Below are 23,053 nucleotides of genomic sequence, written 5' to 3'. Positions count from 1 at the left end.
TTATTTTAAGCTCGAAATCAATGTGTTTCTCTCAATTTTGGTCAGTAATAAACCTTTCTACCATTGATGCAGGATGACAAACCCTGGCAGAACGATGGAGATATCGGTGTTGTAAATTGCTGAGCAATGCTTTGTAGCTGGCTGCAGAGAACCATGACAAATGGCTGACAAAGCGCATGTTTTGCTTTACAGTCAACACAATCTCGTGACTGTTCTATTTGCTCTGTAAAATTAAAACATTTTCCTTTTCTGCAAGGGTGCAAGAAAATGAGGCACTGGACTGTTCAAACGTCTTTTGCGGATGACCTGTTACATTAATTAGCAGAGCTTGGGATTCAATAAAATCTGAGTCTTGGCCTCCTGCTAAACGATATAAATCGAACAAAGTTAATGGTGTGTGCACAGGATCAAAAGAGAGAGAGGAAAGTGTAACAGCTATTTAGTGAAGTTCATTTCATATGACTGAAAACATGAGCTTTTGGCTTTAATCTGCCTTTAACAGGCTGTTCTGTAGTCTTGTGTGCCTCATTAATCCTTTCAACTGTTTTTCACAGCCAGTAATCATACAGTGCAGACTGTAAATAGCTAATCTCACAAGGCCTCAGTAAACATTAGAAAAAAATACTCCAGGGCCAGTAGCTGCGCAGTTCCCACTTCAATCAATCTGCTTCATACAATAGAAGATACTTCCTTGTGCCCTGAATGTTCTGGAATCATCACCCTCTCCCTCAGTCTCCCCAAACTCCACGCAGATCACAAATTGGGAGAATTGTAATGTATTAGAAAGAAAACCTTTCGCGCATTCATTTTTCTACTTTTAAAGCATCTGTATCTTGGAGCTCTTTCCACTCAGATCTCGTAACAGCACGTTCTGTGTGTTGGATACTCCTGTCACTTTGCTAAATCCATCACTGATCATAGATGGGTGGTGCAGTTGGGGAAGAAGGTTTGCACCCTCTATATGCCAGTTCCCTGCCAATTTCAAATTGCCAAAAATGCGAATTTCATAGAATCCCTACAATGCAGAAAGAGGCCATTCAGCCCATCGAGCCTGCACTGACAACAATATCACCCAGGCCCTATCCTTGTAACCCCATGTATTTACCCTGCTGGTCCCTCTGACACTAAGGGGCAATTTAGCATTACCAATCCAACTAACCCACACATGGTTGGAATGTGGGAGGAAACCGGAGCACCCGGAGGAAATCTATGCAGACGCGGGGATAATGTGCAAACTCCACACAGTGACCCGAGGCCGGACTCAAACCCGGATCCCTGGCACTGTGAGGCAGCAATGCTAACCACTGTGCCACCGTGCTGCCCTCCATTTCAGCTAGGGATGGGAGATGGAAACAGCTCTAGTGTTGATATTTCCTTTTCTCTCTTGGAGACCAGAAAAGGTTTTGGGACAGCAAAATTATTTATACACAATTCTGTCATCTTGAGAAACATGTTGAGCTTCTTGTGTATGTAAGACCAAATGGTTCAATCTGCAGATTATAATCGGACTTCTGTTGGAAATCGTGGTCTAACATAACCCTTCAATTAGCTTGTTTTTCCTCTCTACATGTCATCTAGGAGGATTTATTCTACACAGAGATGATGTCAGTCTACTGCCAAGGCCTACTTGGTTTTCTTGTTGGTTCAGTGGGTTCATGTAGTGAGTCATGAGGCACCGACAGTGTCAGGATCAGGAAATTGTCACAGTCCAATCACCGTCTTGACCCATCTTTAGATTATTTCTATTTAGAAGTTTTCATTATCTGGATGACCATCTCAGCAGCTGATGCCTGGCTTAACTAACACTATAAGAAGTCTCACAACACCAGGTTAAAGTCCAACAGGTTTATTTGGTAGCAAATATCATAAGCTTTCGGAGCGCTGCCCCTTTGTCAGATGGAGATCTCCACATCTTAACTAACACTACCCAGATAAATGTTGGCAGAATATGGACATTAGTTTGTGATGCCGACACAACCAAAGCAAAAACAGAAATCTGGTCTGCCCTAAGTTAGCCAATGTCAGACACGCTGGCAACAGGAATGTAATTTGCCTCAGCTTCTTGCATTAGGAAGGATAAAACTCTTCATCATTCCAATGCCTGATTTCAGCCATTGCCAGCCCTATTGGCAGCACATATAGTGCAGTGTGGGCATTGGTTGACAAGAGCATTGGTCTTAGCTGTTCTGCTCCCCATGGAATAATTCACCAAATCTCACAACTCAACAACAGCTCCTGGAGCAAAGCAACCTTGGGAAAGTAAAGGAACGAAGAGGAACTGAACCCATGGAGCTATTTGCCAGGTGGGATGGAGAAGAAGAAAAAAGATTGTCAGGATAAATGAGAAACATAAAAATAGAGACAAAGGGCGGGATTTTCCAGCTGCGCTCACCCCAGAACCGGAAAATCCCGCCCAAGTTCACTGGACCTTTGCATGGTCCGCCCCCCCGTCCGTTACGATTGCTGTGGCAGGCAGGACCAGAAAAATCCCCCCCAAAGTATCTCTATTCTGGGCATGAAGTGATCACAATTTCCCCTCCCTTATCATTAAACAACTTCAAGATACCACTTGTAATCATTTATCATAGATTATTAGAATCATAAAATCATAGAAACCCTACAGTGCAGAAGGAGGCCATTCGGCCCATAGAGCCTGCACCGACAACAATCCCACCCAGGCCCTAGCCTCATAACCCCATGTATTTACCTTGCTAATCCCCTGACACTAAGAGGCAATTTAGCATGGCCAATCCACCCAACCTGCACAAATTTGGACATTGCAGACAGATCAGAAGTGACAACTCCAAATTAATACCAAAATACCCCATCAGCAGAGTAAGTGTTATTCCCCACTAGAGTTTAATGATTTTTAAGAAGATAGCTTTAAATTGTAAATCTGTGGTTCATTGGGACCGGAAGTATAGCAAAACAAAACTAAGTGTTAATGTTAACATCTTCAAGGTGACCGGAAGTAATCCTCACATTAACAGGAAAGAATGAAGTGGGCAATAATGACCATTACTGGTTAGGAGAGAACTAGATAATAAAACAGGATTTTTCCATTAATTGAGCTCTGATTTCTCACTCACTGATAGTCTGGCAAAGAGAGAAGATGATATACTCAGTCTATGTTAAAATTGTACTCCAGCCTTACTGTCCCAGTGAAATTCAGCTGGAAATTTACATCTTAGCCAAATTAATACAACATATTTCTCCTCATTTTTGGGGAGAAACAGTGTGGGAAGCTTCTATATTCAATCCATTTAGAATCATGCCAGTCACCATTAAAACTCCATGTGAGTTGTTCAAAGAGGACAGTTGTTATAAGTTCACTGCCCATTGCACGGGCCAGAAAGTCTGCAGTTTGGGGAGGCAGTGGTATAGTGGTATTGTCACTGGACTAGTAATCCAGAGATCCGGGTTTATTAATGTTCTGGGGACCTGAGTTCAAATTTCACGATGGCTGATGTTGGAACTTGAATTTAATAAAACTCTGGAATTAAAAGTCTAAGGATGACCATAAAAGCATTGTCGATTGTTGTAAAAACCCATCTGATTCACTAATGTCCTTTAGGGAGGAAATCTATCATCCTTACCCAGGTAATACTCTGGGGACACGTGTTCGAATCCTACCACGGCAGATGGTGAAATTTGAATTCAATAAAAATCTGGAATCAAAAGTCTAATGATGGCTATGAAGTCATTGTCGATTGTTGTAAAAACCCATCTGGTTCACTAATGTCTTTTAGGGAAGGAAATCTGCTGTCATTACTTGGCCTGGCCTACATGTGACTCCAGACCCACAGCAATGTGGTTGACTCTTAATGCCCTCAGGGATGGGCAATAAATGCTGTCCCACCAGCGACGCGCACATCCCATGAACAAAAAAAGATCCTTATAGCATATGTTGAATGAACTGATTTCAGTCGGAACAGAAGAATCAGCTTTAACGGCCTTAATGTAAGAAGGGAAGGTGAGGAGGGCCAAGGCACAACTCGGCAAAGGTTCCTACACTAGATGAGCTGCAATGTTGCAATGGATAAACAAGGTACCAGGACCAGGTTTGTCAATGAATGCCACTGTTCGATCGCTTTAACATGAATGGGTTAATGCATGACTGGAATAACAGCCTTGGAAAAATGAAGCTTCTCAGCCTTGCTTTACTTATAAAAGTTTAGAAGGATGAGGGGGAAGCTTACTTTAAAAAACTTATTAAAATCTTAGCTCATTAAAACTTACAGAATACTGAAAGGCCTGGATAGATTTGACATGGGGAAGATTAGTAGGAGAGATTAGGATCTGAGGACACAGCCTCAGAGTCAGGCCTTTTCGAACAGAGATGAGGAGGAATTTCTGCAGCCAGAAGGTGGTGAATCTGTGGAATTCATTGCCACAGAAGGCTGTGGAGGCCAGGTCATTGAGTGTCTTTAAGACAGAGGTAGAAAGGTTCTTGATTGGTAAAGGGTTCAAACGTTATGGGGAAAAGGCAGGAGAATGGGGTTGAGGAACTTATCAGCCACGATTGAATGGCAGAGGAGACTCAATGGGCCAAATGGTCTAATTCTGCTGCTATGTCTTATGGTATTAAAAAATGTGCAGTCAGCTGAAGTAACTGGAGGCTGACCTGAAGCAGTGGAAGCAAAGCCCAGCATGAATCTACACGTCATAAAAATAAACCAAAATACTTCACCTGCTCCGAGCATGAAAGATGTATTTGAGACAACTTAAAATACAATAGTTAAACAACTGTGTTATTCTAAGTTCAGTAAGAAGACTCACAACACCAGGTTAAAGTCCAACAGGTTTATTTGGTAGCAAATACCATAAGCTTTCGGAGCGCTGCTCCTTCGTCAGATGGAGTGGAAATGTGCTCTCAAACAGTGCACAGAGACACAAAATCAAGTTACAGAATACTGATTAGAATGCTGTAACTTTAGTATTCTGTAACTTGATTTTGTGTCTCTGTGCACTGTTTGAGAGCACATTTCCACTCCATCTGACGAAGGAGCAGTGCTCCGAAAGCTTATGGTATTTGCTACCAAATAAACCTGTTGGACTTTAACCTGGTGTTGTGAGACTTCTTACTGTGTTCACCCCAGTCCAACGCCGGCATCTCCACATTATTCTAAATTGACAGTTGTAACACAGACTAACTGCAGTGTTCAGCCCTTGGATTGAGACTGGTGAAACACATTGTTTACTGGACAATCTCTGTTCTGTATGACTGCTTTGGAATGTGTTCAAATGTCACTATCCTCATGTTCACAGCACATAACCTGTACAGAACAATAATGTTACTGAATGAGTTCTGTGTCCGGCAGTTATACTGGCACATGCTGGACACCTCACTATCCTCTTAATATACTGACTGAAATGGTGACTCGATAGTTACTGCTGCTCCCACACTCCCCTCCTCACAACATTCAGACTTCGACTTTACTGCAGCAACAGAAGGTAACTGCTGCCCTCAGCCATAATTGTGGAATTTACTGGATTAATAACATCCACCCTCTCTGTACAAATATCTATAATCATTCTTATTTGATACATATGAAAACCCCAGAAAACTTCACAGAGAAACCTCAGGGAGAGAAAGCAATCACGTGTGATTCTCTCAGTCAAAGCATTTCCGATTCTTAATCATTTCAAAAATGTTTTCTATCCCTGTAAAAGTTTTACCTATTCCATTCATATCATCAGTCAATCTCTGAATAGAATGGTGCTTCCTCAAAACTGATTTCTCCACGAACACGTTTCTCTCTTTTAAAATTCCTGTTTGTGGTTGAAATGGAAAACCTGTCGAGTGTTTGTTGATGCAAAGCCTTTTTCTTTCTGGCTTCGTTGCTCGGCACCTGTCCAACAGTCCACCACTTGGCCCACCCAGATTGCCATAGTAACATAGGTAACATAGAAAATAGGCACAGGAGGAGGTCATTCAGCCCTTCGAGCCTGCTCCACCATTCATTATGACCATGGCTGATCATCCAACTCAATAGGCTGATTGTGATTGTGTGGCCCTCATCACCAAGTCACAGCTTGACTTCAGACCTTCCCCGAATCCCGCTGCCACCATCTTGTCCTTCACACACCTCGCCCTATTCCATGTCTCGCACTTAAAAACCTTGTTTATCATCACACCCCCCCCCCCCCCCCACCCCCCACAAGCCCCCATCCTTAGTTTATCCCTGGGATATCCACCTATTCCATCTTTTAACCCATTCAGCAACTCGTGTGTGATTTCAATCTCAATCTCAGCTCCTTTGAATTCATTCCCTTGCAACTTGTATCTTCTCCAGTGCCACCATATTCTTTCAACAATGCGGAGACCAGAAGCAAATAAGTGGGCAAAAATTGGGCAGATGGAATATAATGTGGGAATGTGTGAGCTTATTCACTTTGGTAGTAAGAATAGAAAGGCAGAATATTTTTTAAAAGGCTGAAACTTTTAAATATTCTTGTGGTTTAAGGAGCCTTGCCTCATTAAGTATGCTTGGCTGAGTTCCAGATATCCATTACGCTCGTTGAAACAGCTGAGCCCCAGAGAAAATGTTGCTTGATTGACAGTTCTGGTCCTCTAAGCTCAGCAGTCCATAGAACCAAAGAATCGCCACAGTCAGAAAGAGGCCAGTCGGCCCATCGAGTCTGCACCAGCCCTCCGGAAGAGCATTCAACCCAGGCTGTCCTCTCCATCCTATCCACATTTACCATGTCTAATCCACCTAATCTACACACTTTGAATACCAAGGATAGAGTTTTCCCATCCCGCCCACCACCACCGCGCCCCCCCCCCCCCCCCCCCCCCCCCACCTCCATGGGAATCATAGCAGGCAGGATACGATCATGCAAACATCCATTGAGCTCAGGTGGGAATTTCCGGCCTTGGAGCCAGTGAGGCCATAAAATCCCTCCCTGAGGGGCAATTTACCTAACTTGCACATCAATGTCAGAAGTTAACTTAAACAAGGTTAATTGGTTTCAAGGACTTGTGGCTTCCGTTATTGATACCTTAAAGGGTCTGGATGTTTGACACCTTTATTGCAGTGTAGCAAAATGTCTTTTTTTAACATAGCGGAAAGTAATGAATGAATGACTTTTTTAAAGCTTTGATTTACATGTCTTACTGTCACTATAGGGTTTATTGGTTCTATTCAGTGTATATAGTGGTTAATGAACATGGAAATGTGAGTTTAATTTCTATTTCAGCTCCTCTGAAATCATTACCTTGCGATTTGTTTTTTTCAACTTTTTCAATGTGCCCAACAATATGGTGACCAGAACTTTGCCAAATGTGGACTAACCAAGATTATGTACAAATTTAAAATAACAGTTCTGATTTTCAATTATATCCCTCTATATTAGTGTTCATGGAGCTGGGGGGTGAAATATTAGCAGGACGGCGTGATGGCACAGTGGTTAACACTGCTGCCTCACAGCGCCAGGGACCCGGGTTCGATTCCCAGCTTGGGTCACTGTCTGTGTGGAGTCTGCACGTTCTCCCCATGTCTGTGTGGGTTTCCTCCGGGTGTTCCAGTTTCCTCCCACAGTCCAAAGACATGCTGGTTAGGTGCATTGGCCATGCTAAATTCTCCCTCAGTGTACCCGAACAGGTGCCGGTGTGTGGCGACTAGGGGATTTTCACAGTAACTTCATTGCAGTGTTAATGCAATGAAGTGACTAATAAATAAACTTGAAAAATAAAACTTGAAAAAACTTTAAACTTGGATAGAGGACTGGCTAATGTAAAGGAAGCACAGCGAAGGGGTGAGCAGGCATTTTTAAATGACAGCCTTTGTCCAGTAGAATGTCACAAGGATCAGTGCTGGAGCCTCAGCTATTTTCAATCTATGTTAATGACTCAGAAATGGCGACTTAAAGTCATGTATCCAAGTTTGTTGATGATACAAAGCTAGTTGGGGATGTAAACTAAGAGGAGAACACAGAGGCGGCAAAGAGATATAGGTGAATTGAATGGAAAAAAATTGGCAGCTGGAATATAATGGAATATTTGCTTGGCATGGGAGGTGAGAGGCCATGGGGTGTGGGTGGAGGAGCACCCCTTGGCATGGGCGTATGGTGAGTGAATGGAATGGCATTGGGGACATTTTGAACTGACCTTTTAAGTGGTTTCCACATGCAGGTGAGGGTTCATGACTCCTCCAAGGGGCTGTGAACGACAATGCTATAAAAACCTGGCCTGACTCTGTGAAAAATGCAGAGGGGTAGGACATGCCTATCCTCACAATGGAGCCTGCCAGGTCAGGAGTTCTGGGCACAGGATTTTGATAAGAACCAGCCCACAGCCTTTAAAGGCACTCCCAGAAATCAGACAGCCTGGGAATGGGGTTAGGAATCCCAGAATCAGGACCCGGCCGCCATTTTAAACGGCTCCCGAGACATCCCAATTCGGTGGAAGTTCAGCCATTCTTCCCTGGTTGACTGGCCTGACTCGAGCCCACACCTGTACCCTGGCAATGATGCCACATTCACAGGCACTTACTCCTGAGGCGGGCGACCTCAGCCAGGGGTTTTCCCAACTCCCACTGCTATCCCTGAGGATGAAAATTCAGGCCATCTTCAAGAGCAAAGAAAACGCCCCGGAATCAGTTATCTCCTTAAATCTGCCTGTCTTTGCCCTTTCGTCGCTAATAATGAAGGTGAAGAGGTCATGGATCTTGTTGTCACCAAAATCCAGACCATCCTTTCCTTCAGTTCCACTGCTTTCTCTCCCACCTGATGCCCACCAAGCTAAACCTCTCCCAGGTGCCCAAGTGCCACCATAGCGCTGGACATCAGTCTTCTTTTTAGTTTCTCGACTATGTCCCTTTTTTTATTTGAATTCATTACATCCAGTGTAAGTGGGACACATTTTTCATTTTACAGTGCCGGGGCGTAACTTATTCAGAAACGTCTAATAAACGTTACTGTCCTGAGCTGATTGTACTGATGACTCAAAGACGAGCTGCCAATTTTATCTGCCTTTGGCTGATAAACAGTTCAAGGGTTCATAGTGATCCTTTGATCCAATTGCACCACAGTTGGAATCTGTTATTGTGCAGTGGGCAGTTCCTCATAATAATGAGTCAGAGTCTTGCTGTTCTTGGCCCCACTGCAGATGATTTAAATAAGACAAGGGGCTGGCTGGTGGTGAAGTGGACAATGCTGGCTGGATATGGCTCAGTTACTGGACAAATTTGATAAAAAGCGTTTGATTGTACATTGAATTTTCACCTTGCACAGTGACAGATATATAAGCCTCTTGCGGCCTGGCAGCTGTGGAAACTAAAGTCACTACATCAAGCAGTCAGGATATTATCAGTTTGTCATACTGTTTGTAAAGTGCTGGGAACTAATTGTTGTGTGGGTGGACATCCAGGGTGCCACAGTTTACTGTCGCACTGCAGTCAGGTGCTGAGCAACAATGCACCTGTCCACCAGCCACATGGAAAGCAGCAGGAAGTACACGCAACAAAGCTCCAGCATTATAAGTCTGAGGTGTGACTATTTCTAACCAATGGGAACTAGCAGGCATAGCATAGTCACCATTTCATGGCTGATGATCTATTTGAATGACTAGAAATTCAGATAGGTACTTCCACCCCAATACAAAAACAGAAAATGCTGGAAAATCTCAGCAGGTCTGACAGCATCTAAAGTTAAAATTTATTTATTAGTCACAAGTAGGCTTACATTCACACTGCGATGAAGGTATTGTGAAATTCCCCTAGTCGCCACTTTCCAACGCCTGTTCGGGTACACTGAGGGAGAATTTTTAGCATGGCCACTTTACCTAACCAGCACGTCTTCGGACTGTGGGAGGAAACCAGAGCACCCGGAGGAAACCCACGCAGACACAGGGAGAACGTGCGAACTCCACACAGACAGTGACCCAAGCCGGGAATCAAACCCGGGTGCGTGGCGCTGTGAAGCAGCAGTGCTAACCACTGTGCCACCGTGCCGCCCCAATTTCGTCACATCTCTGGCGAAGGGTCATCCTGACTCGAAACGTTGGCTCTATTCTCTCTCCACAGATGCTGTCAGACCTGCTGAGATCTTCCAGTATTTTCTGTTTTTGTTTTAAATTCCAGCATCCGCAGTAATTTGTCATTATCTACCTCCCTAGTAACTGATTTACAGTCATTGGGAAATTGAGGCCATATGAAGTCACCAAACTGCCCTTGTAATGCAAGACCAAAATGAACTAAATTGATTCAAATGAAAGCCCCTTTAAGGATTCAACTTCAAAATGTGGGGCAGGTAAACAGTCACTGGCTTTGCTTCCCAGGACCACAGACTGTAGCCCAGTAAATGCCAAGCGAACAGCAATCACCAATGTCACCAAGGCTACTCATTTCAATTCTATTTCTCCGTGATATATTTTCCACATTTCTCCTGAAACGTACTGGGGATCCATCCCTGATCCATTGGCAGCTCTTGGATGTCTTACTGCAAGTGGCCATTTCCCATATTGAGATGAGACATGAGGTAGCATCAGGAGAACTGAACTTAACAACCAAGTTACCCTCGCTCACCTCAGCTTTCCACAAGCAGCTCTCAGCAAGGATGTTACAAAACTTACATTGAAATGTCACAAATTTTAAAATAAAACTTCTAAAAGTAACTTCATATTTTAGAATATGACATCTAATTATATTCACAATCTTCTGCAAGGAAATGCCAGCAGTCCCACAGTAAATGGAAACAGTGATTTTCCATTTGGAGATTGTAAACATATTTGAGCTGACCCCTCACTGCAGCAATTCACGGCAAATCTGGGACTCTGGCTGGAAAAGTATTGACGGAATTGGCACTGCCTTTTGGAAAGATGTGTTAATCCATCCAATTCAAGGTGGGTCCCTTATCACTTCCCTTTGATCTTCTGGCAGTAGGGGTACTTCAGTTGCAAGCAACAAAAGAACTAACTTCAGAGAGTAAATCAAAGAAAAAGGTTTAATAAAGATACTTCATTACTCCAACACTTGTGGCCACACCCTGGGCCATACAAGCACCCCACAATTCCCATCTGCTTCTTATTTATATTGGGTCAGCTGACCACCACATCATTTTATCATTGGTTACATTGTCTACCGGGTCAGCTGGTCAGCTGACCCTCACAGCATCTTACTATTGGTTACATTATAATAGATCCAATATTAACATTGGTTACATTATAACACCCTTCACCTGCTGACCTGGGTAAATATCTCGGAAGAAGTGGGAAGTTGAAAATTGAATAAAGAGTTCAATAAATAATCAATAAAGAGCTCTCTTTACATCTATCTACTGAAGGTGAGGATGTGGATGAGGATGGGGGTAGGGGTGAGGGTGGGGATGGGGATGAAGATGGAGGTGGGGGTGAGGGTGGGAATGAGGGTGGGGGTGAGGGTGGGAGTGGGGGTGGGAGTGGGGGTGAGGGTGGGAATGAGGGTGGGGGGGATGAGAGTGAGGGTGGGAATGAGGGTGGAGTGGGAGTGAGGGTGGGGGTGAGGATGGAGATGAGGGTGGACGTGAGGGTGGGGGTGAGGGTGGGGGTGGGGTCAGTCTAGTGGGATCTCAGATTCAACTGATGCTCCAAGCAAAGCAACTTAATCTCTGATGTGGGAGCAGTTGTAGAGGCAGCACAGGTTCTCAGGATACTCGGGTTAGGAATGGGCTAAACTGTGATCAGCATTTCAGCTCCTGACCTCCAATAGCCCCTGTCTGGAGTGTACTGATAATGGGTAAGAAAAGATTTGGGCTTTGGCTGTGCCAATCTCCCCCAAAAGACTGCAGGGAAAAAAATCACAATGAAAGCTCACACAAGAGTAAATACACATGGGTGACATGCAGAGGTCGACAACGTTCATGGAACTGTCAGCAACTCCCTCCAGGAAGCAGGAACAAACCTGAATTACAGAAAGAACATAGGAATGTAGGAACAAGAATAGGCCACTCGGCCCATTGAGCCTCCTCCAGCATTCAATGAGACCATGGCTAATTGTCTACATCTTTCCTGTACTATCCCCATACTCCTTGATGTCGTTAAGTCTCCAGATATCAATCAATTTCTGTCTTGAACATGCTGAGTCAAAGAGTGTCCACACATTTCTCTTCCCCCTCCTACAGCTGTCAATTTGCTGGGAGAGTGCGGTGTGAGGGAGGAAGATTAGTAACGAGCAGTAGGTGGGGACTATATAGTTGAGGTACAATTAAAAATGAAGATTCTACAGTTACGCTCAATTGAATTTTGCAGATTATTTCTGCAGAACATTCTTCCATGTGATTAAATGTGTGAACACAATGGCACAATGGCACAGTGGTTAGCACTGCTGCTTCACAGCACCAGGCACCCGGGTTTGATCCCGGCTTGGGTCACTGTCTGTGCGGAGTCTGCACATTCTCCCCGTGTCTGCATGGGTTTCCTCTGGGTGCCCCGGTTTCCTCCAACACTCCAATAAACGTGCTGGTTAGGTGCATTGACCTGAACAGGTACCAGACTGTGGCGACTAGAGGAATTTCACAGTAACTTCATTGCAGTGTTAATGTAACTATACTTGTGACTAATAAATAAACTTTTTTAAAAGTGTCAAATGAGGAAATTCAGGATACAGGATTGATGGGTCAGGTGAATCTGCAATTCCATGTTTTGACATTTGTTACTTTCTCCCCCTCAAGGTCACATCTGACTGACAGACTTACACACTCTTCACCTCCCCCAAACTAGGCTGGCCATATTCGAGTCTGCACACTGTTTCCTGTTCACCCATTGCTTTCAACTTCGGGAATCTATATTAGCTCCCAGTTCTAAATTCTCATGTTCACCTTTAACCCATTGTCTTGCCTCCACCCACTTCTGTAACCTCCTCGAACACGATAGACCACAACCCCACCCTGGGCTATGTTCCTGATTCTACCCTCTCTTCAGCCCAGGGTTTGGCAGCTGTGCCTTCAGCCATCGAGGCCCCACCGTCTGGTCTTCCCTCACTAAACCTCACCACTTCTCTCCCTCCTCCATGCCATAAAACCCACCCTCTTGACCAAGCTTGTGGTCACACGCTCCATCATCACCTTTATTGGCTCCCATTGAGTTTTTTCTAATTATGTCTCTGCAATGTGCTTTGGAAAAATATTTTCAAACATTAAGAAGCTGTAAAAATGCCACTTATAGCTGTTGAATGTATTTTAACTAATCAGGATGGATTTTGATACAATCACTTTGGAACAAGAGAGAAAATGAATTTTATCCCATTTTACTTTCCTAGTTTACTGAGCTTGGAAACATCTCCCTTTAAACAATAACATATCACAGTATCAGAAACCTGGAGTAGAGCGCTGTATCTCTACTGACTAATGAAATTGTCTCTGACAAAGATAACTTCAACACATTTAACCTTCCCAAATCAGTGATGAAGAGTTCTAATTTGAATTGGAAGTCAAGCCTCCGACATCACTGGAAGGATCAATCTGGCTACATGTTTTTATTTGAAAATAGCGAGCGTATTTGAATGATTTACCGAGCTGGAGGCAGTCAGTGCCAAATATATAGATGATGCTGAAGTTCACCATGCACAATGGCTGGCTCTTGCAGCTTTTAATCTGCTGCATTATTTATATTGTGAGCTTTTGTGCTTGCACTCTGCTGAAACAATGACCTCACACTACTCTATCCGCTTCATTTTTAAATTGAAGAACAATGCTTGATCTGGTGCTTAGTACAGACTGCGCATCCGGTGTTCCCACACACAGTGCAGGCTACAGGGCAATATTTTCTGACACACGATTTTTTAACATTATACAACAGGTGTGTGCAAACCTGCAGCAGACATCAAACTCTTACATATTGCCTTCCCTTATTGTAACTACTTGTGTCGCAATCTTCAGGTCAACAAAACGAAGGAGATTGTCATCGACTTCAGGAAGCATAGAGGAGAACATGCCCCTGTCTACATCAACAGAGACAAAGTGGAAAGGGTCGAGAGCTTCAAGTTTTTAGGTGTCCAGATCACCAACAACCTGTCCTGGTCCCCCCATGCCAACACTATATTTAAGAAAGCCCATCACCGCCTCTACTTTTTCAGAAGACTAAGAAAATTTGGCATGTCAGCTACGACTCTCATCAACTTTTACAGATGCCCCATAGAAAGCATTCCTTCTGGCTGTATCACAGCTTGGTCTGGCTACTGCTCTGCCCAAGACCGCAAGAAACTACAAAATGTCCTGAATGTAACCCTATCCAAAACGCAAACCAGCCTCCCATTCATTGACTCTGTCTACACTTTCCGCTGCCTCGGCAAAGCAGCCAGCATAATTTAGGACCCCACGCACCCCGTACATTCTCTCTTCCACCTTATTCCGTCGGGAAAAAGATACAAAAGTTGAGGACACGTACCAACCGACTCAAGAACAACTTCTTCCCTGCTGCGTCAGACTTTTGAATGGACCTACCTCACATTAAGTTGACCTTTCTGTACACCCTATCTATGACTGTAACACTACATTTTGCACTCTGTTGTTTCCTTCTCTATGAACGGTATGCTTTGTCTATAGCGCACAAAAAACAATACTTTTCACTGTATGCTAATATATGTGACAATAATAAATCAAATTAAATCAAAGACTAAGAGGGAATCAGAAATTAAACTTCCCAAAAGGAGTGAAGGAATGCATACTGAATTCCAGAAGCACCCAATTTTGAATGGGCCACCTCGCATTAAGTTGATCTTTCTCTACACCCTAGCTATGACTGTCACACTATATTCTGCACTCTGCTTTCCTTCTCTATGAATGGTATGCTTTGTCTGTTTAGCGCGCAAGAAACAATGCTTTTCATTGTATTCCAATACATGTGAAAATAATAAATCAAATCAAAATATCATCCCAGTCCTTGGCCTGATGTAAAGGGTACACCTTTTCCTGAATACTTTAGACACTAAAGAGCTTCCAAGGTGATCAAGGTAGGGTGTTAAAGCTGAAATGCCAGCTTGGCCCACACTGAGCGCAACGCGCCATCTTGGAAAATGAGAAGAAGCTCACAGGGGGAAGAGCTGCTTGGATGGTGGTTAAAGGGTTGGTAGTCTCTTGCACCCATTAACAAGACTGCATGGCATTTTGGTGGACAGTGTTTGATCTAATACCCTCTCCTAACAACGACCGGTGGACTGGGAATAAGAAAGTTGTCGCAGTGAATTAAAAAGCATTCAGATTTATTCCCTATTGACTGAACATTAAGTAGTGCAATGTTTAAACATACAATTAGGAAGCTTTGTAATCCCAGGAATGAAAGACAAACTATGTTAGAATATAGTGATAACATAACAAGTTGTACCACACAGCCATTAGTTTGCCATACGCTATCTGTTCCAATTCCTGTCTTGTGTACAGTTACCAAACATTCTCAATTTTCAACTGAAGGGAGATTTTAAAAATTGAACACTATTTGGATGTGAACTGTTGGGTCACGACTCGAAACGATAACTGGGTTTCTCTCCACAGATGCTGCCAGACCTGCTGTGTTCATCCAGCATTTTCTGTTTTTATTTCAGACTCCCAGCATCTGCATTATTTTGCTCTTATTATGTTGGGTCACAGTGTTCAGTGATATTGTTCCTATCTCTTGCACCCAAGATGCAGGAATGGAGGCTCAATTAAAATTCAGGACAGGCATGGCCAGTTAAGATTTCATCTACAGTCTAGTTAAATTCCAATCCCCTCACCTGGGTAGCCTCTACCTGCGGTTAATTTGAAATTAATTCCTGAATTTGCTTACTCAATGTTCAAGAGACTCTCAGAATTAAATGCAGCACAGCATTTCAAACCATTTTAAAATGTAATCAAGTTGAGGAGGATAACATGAGTTGAGGAGGAACTTCTTCACCCAAAGGGTTGTTAATATGTGGAATTCCCTGCCCAGTGAACCAATTGAGGCTGCCTTGTTGAATGTTTTTAAGGCAAAGATAGATAACGTTTTGAACAGTAAAGGAATTAAAGGTTATGGTGAGCAGGCGAGTAAGTGGAGCTGAGTCCATGAAAAGATCAGCCGTGATCTTATTGAATGGCGGAGCAAGCTCAAGAGGTCAAGGGGTGGTACGGGTGGCACAGTGGTTAGCACTGCTGCCTCACAGCGCCAGGGACCTGGGTTCAATTCCCGGCTTGGGTCACTGTCTGTGTGGAGTTTGCACTTTCTCCCTGTGTCTGCGTGGGTTTCCTCCGGGTGCTCCGGTTTTCTCCCACAGTCCATAAGACATGCTGGTTAGGTGCATTGGCCGTGCTAAATTCTCCCTCAGTGTACCCGAACAGGCGCCGGAGTGTGGTGACTAGGGGATTTTCACAGTAACTTCATCGCAGTGAGAATGTAAGCCTACTTGTGACTAGTAAATAAACTTTACTTTTACTTTACTTTAAATGGCAAATCCTACTCAAAGAACAAGAACAAAGAACAATACAGCACAGGAACAGGCCCTTCGGCCCTCCAAGCCCGCGCCGCTCCCTGGTCCAAACTAGACCATTCTTTTGTATCCCTCCATTCCCACTCCGTTCATGTGGCTATCTAGATAAGTCTTAAACCTTGCCCGGCAGCGCATTCCAGGCCCCCACCACCCTCTGTGTAAAATACGTCCTTCTGATATCCGTGTTAAACCGCCCCCCCTCACCTTGAACCTATGACCCCTCGTGAACGTCACCACCGACCTGGGAAAAAGCTTCCCACCGTTCACCCTATCTATGCCTTTCATAATTTTATACACCTCTATTAGGTCACCCCTCATCCTCTGTCTTTCCAGTGAGAACAACCCCAGTTTACCCAACCTCTCCTCATAACTAAGCCCTTCCATACCAGGCAACATCCTGGTAAACCTCCTCTGCACTCTCTCTAAAGCCTCCACGTCCTTCTGGTAGTGTGGCGACCAGAACTGGGCGCAGTATTCCAAATGCGGCCAAACCAACTTTCTATACAACTGCAACATCAGACCCCAACTTTTATACTCTATGCCCCGTCCCATAAAGGCAAGCATGCCATATGCCTTCTTCACTACCTTCTCCACCTGAGACGTCACCTTCAAGGATATGTGGACTTGCACACCCAGGTCCCTCTGCGTATCTACACCCTTTATGGTTCTGCCATTTATCATATAGCTCCCCCCCTACGTTAGTTCTACCAAAATGCATCACTTCGCATTTATCTGGATTGAACTCCATCTGCCATTTCTTTGCCCAAATTTCCAGCCTATCTATATCCTTCTGTAGCCTCTGACAATGTTCCTCACTATTTACAAGTCCAGCCATTTTCATGTCATCCGCAAACTTACTGATCACCCCAGTTACACCTTCTTCCAGATCGTTTATATAAATCACAAACAGCAGAGGTCCCAATACAGAGCCCTGCGGAACACCACTAGTCACAGGCATCCAGCCGGAAAAAGACCCTTCCACTACCACCCTCTGTCTTCTGTGACCAAGCCAGTTCTCCACCCATCTAGCCACCTCCCCCTTTATCCCATGAGATCCAACCTTTTGCACCAACCTACCATGAGGGACTTTGTCAAACGCTTTACTAAAGTCCATATAGATGACATCCACGGCCCTTCCCTCGTCAACCATTCTAGTCACTTCTTCAAAAAACTCCACCAGGTTAGTGAGGCATGACCTCCCTCTCACAAAACCATGCTGACTATCGTGAATGAGTTTATTCCTTTCTAAATGCGCATACATCCTATCTCTAAGAATCCTCTCCAACAACTTCCCGACCACGGACGTCAAGCTCGCCGGCCTATAATTTCCCGGGTTATCCTTCCTACCCTTCTTAAATAATGGGACCACATTAGCTCTCCTCCAATCCTCTGGGACCTCACCTGTGTCCAGTGACGAGACAAAGATTTGTGTCAGAGGCACAGCGATTTCATCTCTCGTCTCCCTGAGCAGCCTGGGATAGATTCCATCAGGCCCTGGGGATTTGTCAGTCTTTATATTCCCTAAAAAACCAAACACTTCCTCCCTTGTAATGGAGATTTTCTCTAACGGGTCAACACTCCCCTCCGAGACACTCCCAGTCAACACATCCCTCTCCTTTGTGAATACCGACGCAAAGTATTCATTTAGGATCTCCCCTACTTCTTTGGGCTCTAAGCATAATTCCCCACTTTTGTTCCTGAGAGGTCCGATTTTTTCCCTGACAACCCTTTTGCTCCTAACGTACGAATAAAATGCCTTGGGATTCTCCTTAATCCTGTCTGCAAAGGACATTTCGTGACCCCTTTTTGCCCTTCTAATTCCTCGTTTGAGTTCTTTCCTACTTTCTTTGTTCTCCTCCAGAGCTCCCTCCGTTTTTAGCTGCCTGGACCTAACGTACGCCACTCTTTTCTTTATGACCAATCCCTCAATTTCCCTGGTTATCCACGGTTCTCGAATCCTACCCTTCCTATCCTACTTTTTTTTTTACAGGCACATGCCTATCCTGCAGCCCTAACAACTGTTCCTTAAAAGACTCCCACATGCCAGATGTGGATTTACCCTCAAACAGCCTCTCCCAATCAACAGCTGCCAAATTCTGCCTAATCCCACTAAAGTTAGCCTTCCCCCAATCCAACACCTTACCCTTGGGACACCACTCATCCTTTTCCATCACTATCCTAAAGCTAACAGAATTGTGGTCACTATTTGCCACATGTTCCCCTACCGAAACTTTAAAGACCTGACCGGGCTCATTCCCCAGTACCAGGTCCAGTATAGCCCCCTCTCTAGTCAGGCTATCTACATATTGTTCCAAAGAACCTTCCTGTACGCATTTTACAAATGCCTCCCTATTCAGACTCCCAGCCCTACGCGATTTCCAGTCTATACCAGGGAAATTGAAGTCTCCCACTACAACAACCCTATTTTTCCTGCACCTATCCATTATCTCCTGACATATCCGTTCTTCCACTTCCCTTGGGCTGTTGGGGGGCCTGTCGTATACCCCCAACATAGTGACTGCGCCCTTCCTGTTTCTGAGCTCCACCCACAGTGACTCGTTACACGACCCCTCTGAATTGTCCTCCCTCTGCACCGCTGTAATATGCTCTCCAACTAATACTGCTACTCCCCCACCTCCTTTGGCCCCTCCTCTGTCTCACCTAAAACACTTGTACCCCGGAATATTCAGCTGCCAGTCCCGTCCCTCTTTCAACCAAGTCTCTGTCACCGCAACCACATCCAAATTCCTCGTAAGCATTAAGGTCCTAAGTTCGTCTTTCTTACCTGCTACGCTCCTTGCCTTGAAGTAGATGCACTCCAGACCTCCAGGCCCAGTGAGGTCATCCTCCCCCAGAGTGCTCTTCTTCTTTGCCAGCCTTGTCCTGGCCCCCAAGCTCGTCCCCAGCCTCTACACTTGTAGACATAATTTTTTGATCCCCACCCCCCCTGCCATATTCGTTTAAACCCACCCGAGCTGCACTAGCAAAACTCCCAGCCAGGATATTCGTGCCCTTCCAACTTAGTTGTGACCCGTCCTTGTACAGGTGCCCTCCTCTCTTGAAAATGTTATGTTCTTATGTTCTTTAAATAGCTGTAATCAATGATTGGACAATCAGCAATGTGTCCTTGGATCAAGAATCTATTGTCAGCTGCATGCTATTGCAGTGTCTCCATCATTCAAATCCAACATTGTTTCAAAAGTGTAGAATAGCTTTGGAAATGCTTTACTGTTTCAACAAACGTACACAACTAATAACATTCCAGCAGCTGATTTTCAGAATGTTTGCGAATATTGGGGAGCTTCACCAAGTGATCTCACAGTTCGGCAAACTCCCACAATTTTCTATTCATTTGTTTGGCACTAATATCAGTCGGAAAAGCAGAGCTGTATCCAGAGACAACGGGTAATGTAACCGGCTGAGTTTACATCCTACGGGATTGGGCGGAATGCCATTTTCACACATGATCCAATTTTACTTTCTGATGGCTTTAGTGGGGAGTAAAATCAGACAGAACGTCAAATTACATTCCAACCAACCATATCAGTTTTTTGATGAGCAAGTGAAGTTAAAGTTGCTCCCCATATCCTCCTGCTGGAGTACATTCCCTCCCCTGAATCATTTACCTTAGCTAGTCCCCCTGACACGAAGGAGCAATTTAGCATGGCCAATCTACCTAATCCGCGCATCTTTGGACTGGGGAGGAAACTGGAGCACCCGGAGGAAGCCCATGCAGACACGGGGAGAATGTGCAAACTCCACACAGACAGTGACCCAAGCCAGGAATCAAACCTGGGTTCCTGGCGCTGTGAGGGAGCAGTGCTAACCACTGTGCCACCGAGCCGTGACGTAAAAGATAACTCACCAATGCTTGTTGGGAAAATTTCTTCATTGTTGATTTGGACCTCAATCCAATCCATCAGGAGACTCATATACTGGGGAGCTGGGAGGGCAGTGGGTCTTTTGTATTTATGGTCATCCTGCCACCGGTACTCATACTTCTGTCCTCCTGACATGATAGGGCAGCTCCTGTCGGTACAGAACTCACATATCGTCCCATAGATCAGATTGATGCGATTAAAGAAGTCCACCACATGAACTGCAATCCAGTCGTTAAGGTCTTCACCAGTCGGGAGTTGGACTGCTCCCTTCAGGTCCACTCCTGAGCTTAAGGAGGCCTGTGCTTTCTTATGGAGTTCAAACCTCTGAGTTCCTGGTTCAAATTTCCTCTTTGGCCGAAAGGTCTTGTCTTTATTGAACACCTGCTTCAAAGCTGTGGACATGGTCAGCTGTCAGTTGCCTCACCCAATAAACTCTGAACAGCCACACTTTAGTCTTCTATAATTTCTTGGTCCAATATTCTGTAAATCCCCAAAACGCTTAGACCTTTTCCTTCCACCAGCTTTTTAAGGAGGCGGTGTTTCCTATTTGAGGAGTTGTGGTGGGGTCAGGGGGAAATAGTTTAAAACAAGAGTGTTATTAACAGTACAAGTTATTCTAAACATGTGTTTAAATTCCTGCTTACTGCTTTATGATTGGTTAGCAATTGTGTTCCCTTTAATCACAAAAATCAGGACCACTTTCCAAATCAAAAATAATTGGATCATTGGGTGAAATTTTCAAGCCAACACAATCTTGTGCAACATTTAACGAGATTCAAAAAGCAAGCAAACTTATTAAAACTGACATACCAGCTGGAACAATATTTGAACAATTTTAAAAATTCAAAATTGTGCATGCAAATATTATTGAAAAGACATGACCTTACATTTAACTATTCAAACAGCAGACATAAGGGGTGGAGTTTTCTCAGAAAAATTCTAAGTGTCGAACGGGTGAGGAAATGAAAGGTAAATGGTTGCAATTTACGACACTTTGTGCAATACGGTCTGTAATGTGATTCCTGCCAGTAGAGGGAGTGGATGGAGCCTAATCATGCCGGAAAACCAGATTTCCCCCCCCAATCACCAGCACCCCAACTCTTGACCGCTAGCAGCAAACCCCTGATCACTAGCCCTGCTGACCAGCTCCCACCCCGATGCAGAGTTCCCCCCCTCCTACAGATTTCCCCCCACTTCCTGCCATCAGACCCTGCCCACTTAGTCCCCAAGCCCTTGGCAATGCCTGGTGCCCGGTGGGCAGTGCCAGGGTGCCAGGCTGGCATGCAAAGGTGCCAGGCTGGTACTGCCAGGGTCCTAGGCTGGCACTACCGCAGGGGCACTGCCTGGCCCTGCCCCAACCACCTGGAGGACTTCAACTGCCTTCGGCCCCACCAATGAGGCCATCACAATTGGTTCTCGTTGGTGGGGACCATCTGTGATCCTCGCCAGTGAGGACCTGCAACAGTAAATTAGGAAAAGTATGTGAGCCTGGACTATTGCTTCCCGAGCTTATTAATGGCCTGCATAGCATGTTATTATTATTATTTAAATCAGCCTCTCGCCCTTCCTGGGTGCGGGACTGATTTCACCGGCAGGACAGGGCCGGCAATATCGCGAGAGGCGAGAAACCAGGCACGAATCCAATTTTTCGCATCGCGCTCATATTTCCTGCCCCGCTACACTCCTCGACCAGTGCAGCGGGGCGGAAAGATTCCCACCCAGGGTTTTCTAAAAAAGGCCTTATTAAATATTGTGAAAATAAAAACACTAGAGACTAAATCTAGGAGCAGAATGAATAGCACATAATCTTTGCCAGTTTTTGTACAAGCGTCACTCACTGCAATGTTATTGAAATTCCATAAGGGTCTGTCCAGGACATGGATTTCTCAAGTGCTCCAGTCACAAACTGGTTCATGGGATGGGAGTAGGTGAGAACCAGGAGATGAATCTAGTCCATCATGTGAATCTGGCTTCTCGAACCGAACTGAAGCTATAAATAAACAAGGGACCTGGTTTTCGCAATTTGAATGTTCACCACTCAAGGAGCATTCAAAAAAGTCTAGAGAAACAACAGCAGATTAGCTCCAATACCTCGAGGAAAGGATGTTCAGTTTTACTCCAGATAACATTTCTTGTAATTGATGCTTTGTCGTAATGTATGTCACCAATTACCTGGCAAATACCTTACACAGACAAAGCTTCGGCATGGTTTTCTTTTGCTCATTTGCTTTCTGAACTGTTTACGATTTTGTAACTGATATTCAAGCTGTTCTCCGATGTCCATTTTACTTAATTACATCACAATTTCCACTCCTCTGCTGTCTGAAGAAGCACTTTGTTCTGGATTATTGGCATCCTGCACTATTTAGGCATATTAGGGGTATTAAATTGATATTAATACTCAAAACTCTGGGTGTATAGATTTTTTGATGCAGGGTGTGTGGTTCAATTTCAACACAATGCCATTCTTCACAAGCTGCTGAGTCACAGCATCTGTGAAGCTGAGGTGCTCTCTGTCAGGTCATATTAATGTAATTCAAAACCAGGGGTTAGTCAAATGTCAGCTTACATCAATTAGACTACACAGTACTTTCATCACACACTATCCTTCATAATGCAGCAACCTGCAATCCATAAAGATCCACATATGACTGTCAAAAGCGCTAAAAGACAGAAGATACATAGAATAGAATCCCTACAGAAGGAGGCCATTTGGCTTATTAAGTCTACACCCACTCTCCGAAAGAGCAC

The 23,053-nt window shown here is 44.4% G+C and overlaps 1 protein-coding gene across 1 annotated transcript in view; it reads right to left on the bottom strand.

Annotated features, from left to right (window-relative positions):
- The window catches only part of LOC144494706 (MOB kinase activator 3B), a 133,035-nt gene that overhangs the window by 32,121 nt on the left and 77,861 nt on the right, over nt 1–23,053 (bottom strand). The window contains exon 2 of the mRNA XM_078213910.1: nt 20,287–20,845. Within this exon, the coding sequence (XP_078070036.1) occupies nt 20,287–20,704 (418 nt within the window). The 5' untranslated portion in view covers nt 20,705–20,845. The remainder of the gene's footprint in view (nt 1–20,286; nt 20,846–23,053) is intronic.

Source organism: Mustelus asterias, chromosome 6 (assembly GCF_964213995.1).
Source record: "Mustelus asterias chromosome 6, sMusAst1.hap1.1, whole genome shotgun sequence".
NCBI lineage: Eukaryota > Metazoa > Chordata > Chondrichthyes > Carcharhiniformes > Triakidae > Mustelus > Mustelus asterias.
Note: the sequence above shows the minus strand (reverse complement) of the source record. Positions and strands in the feature narration are given on the sequence as shown.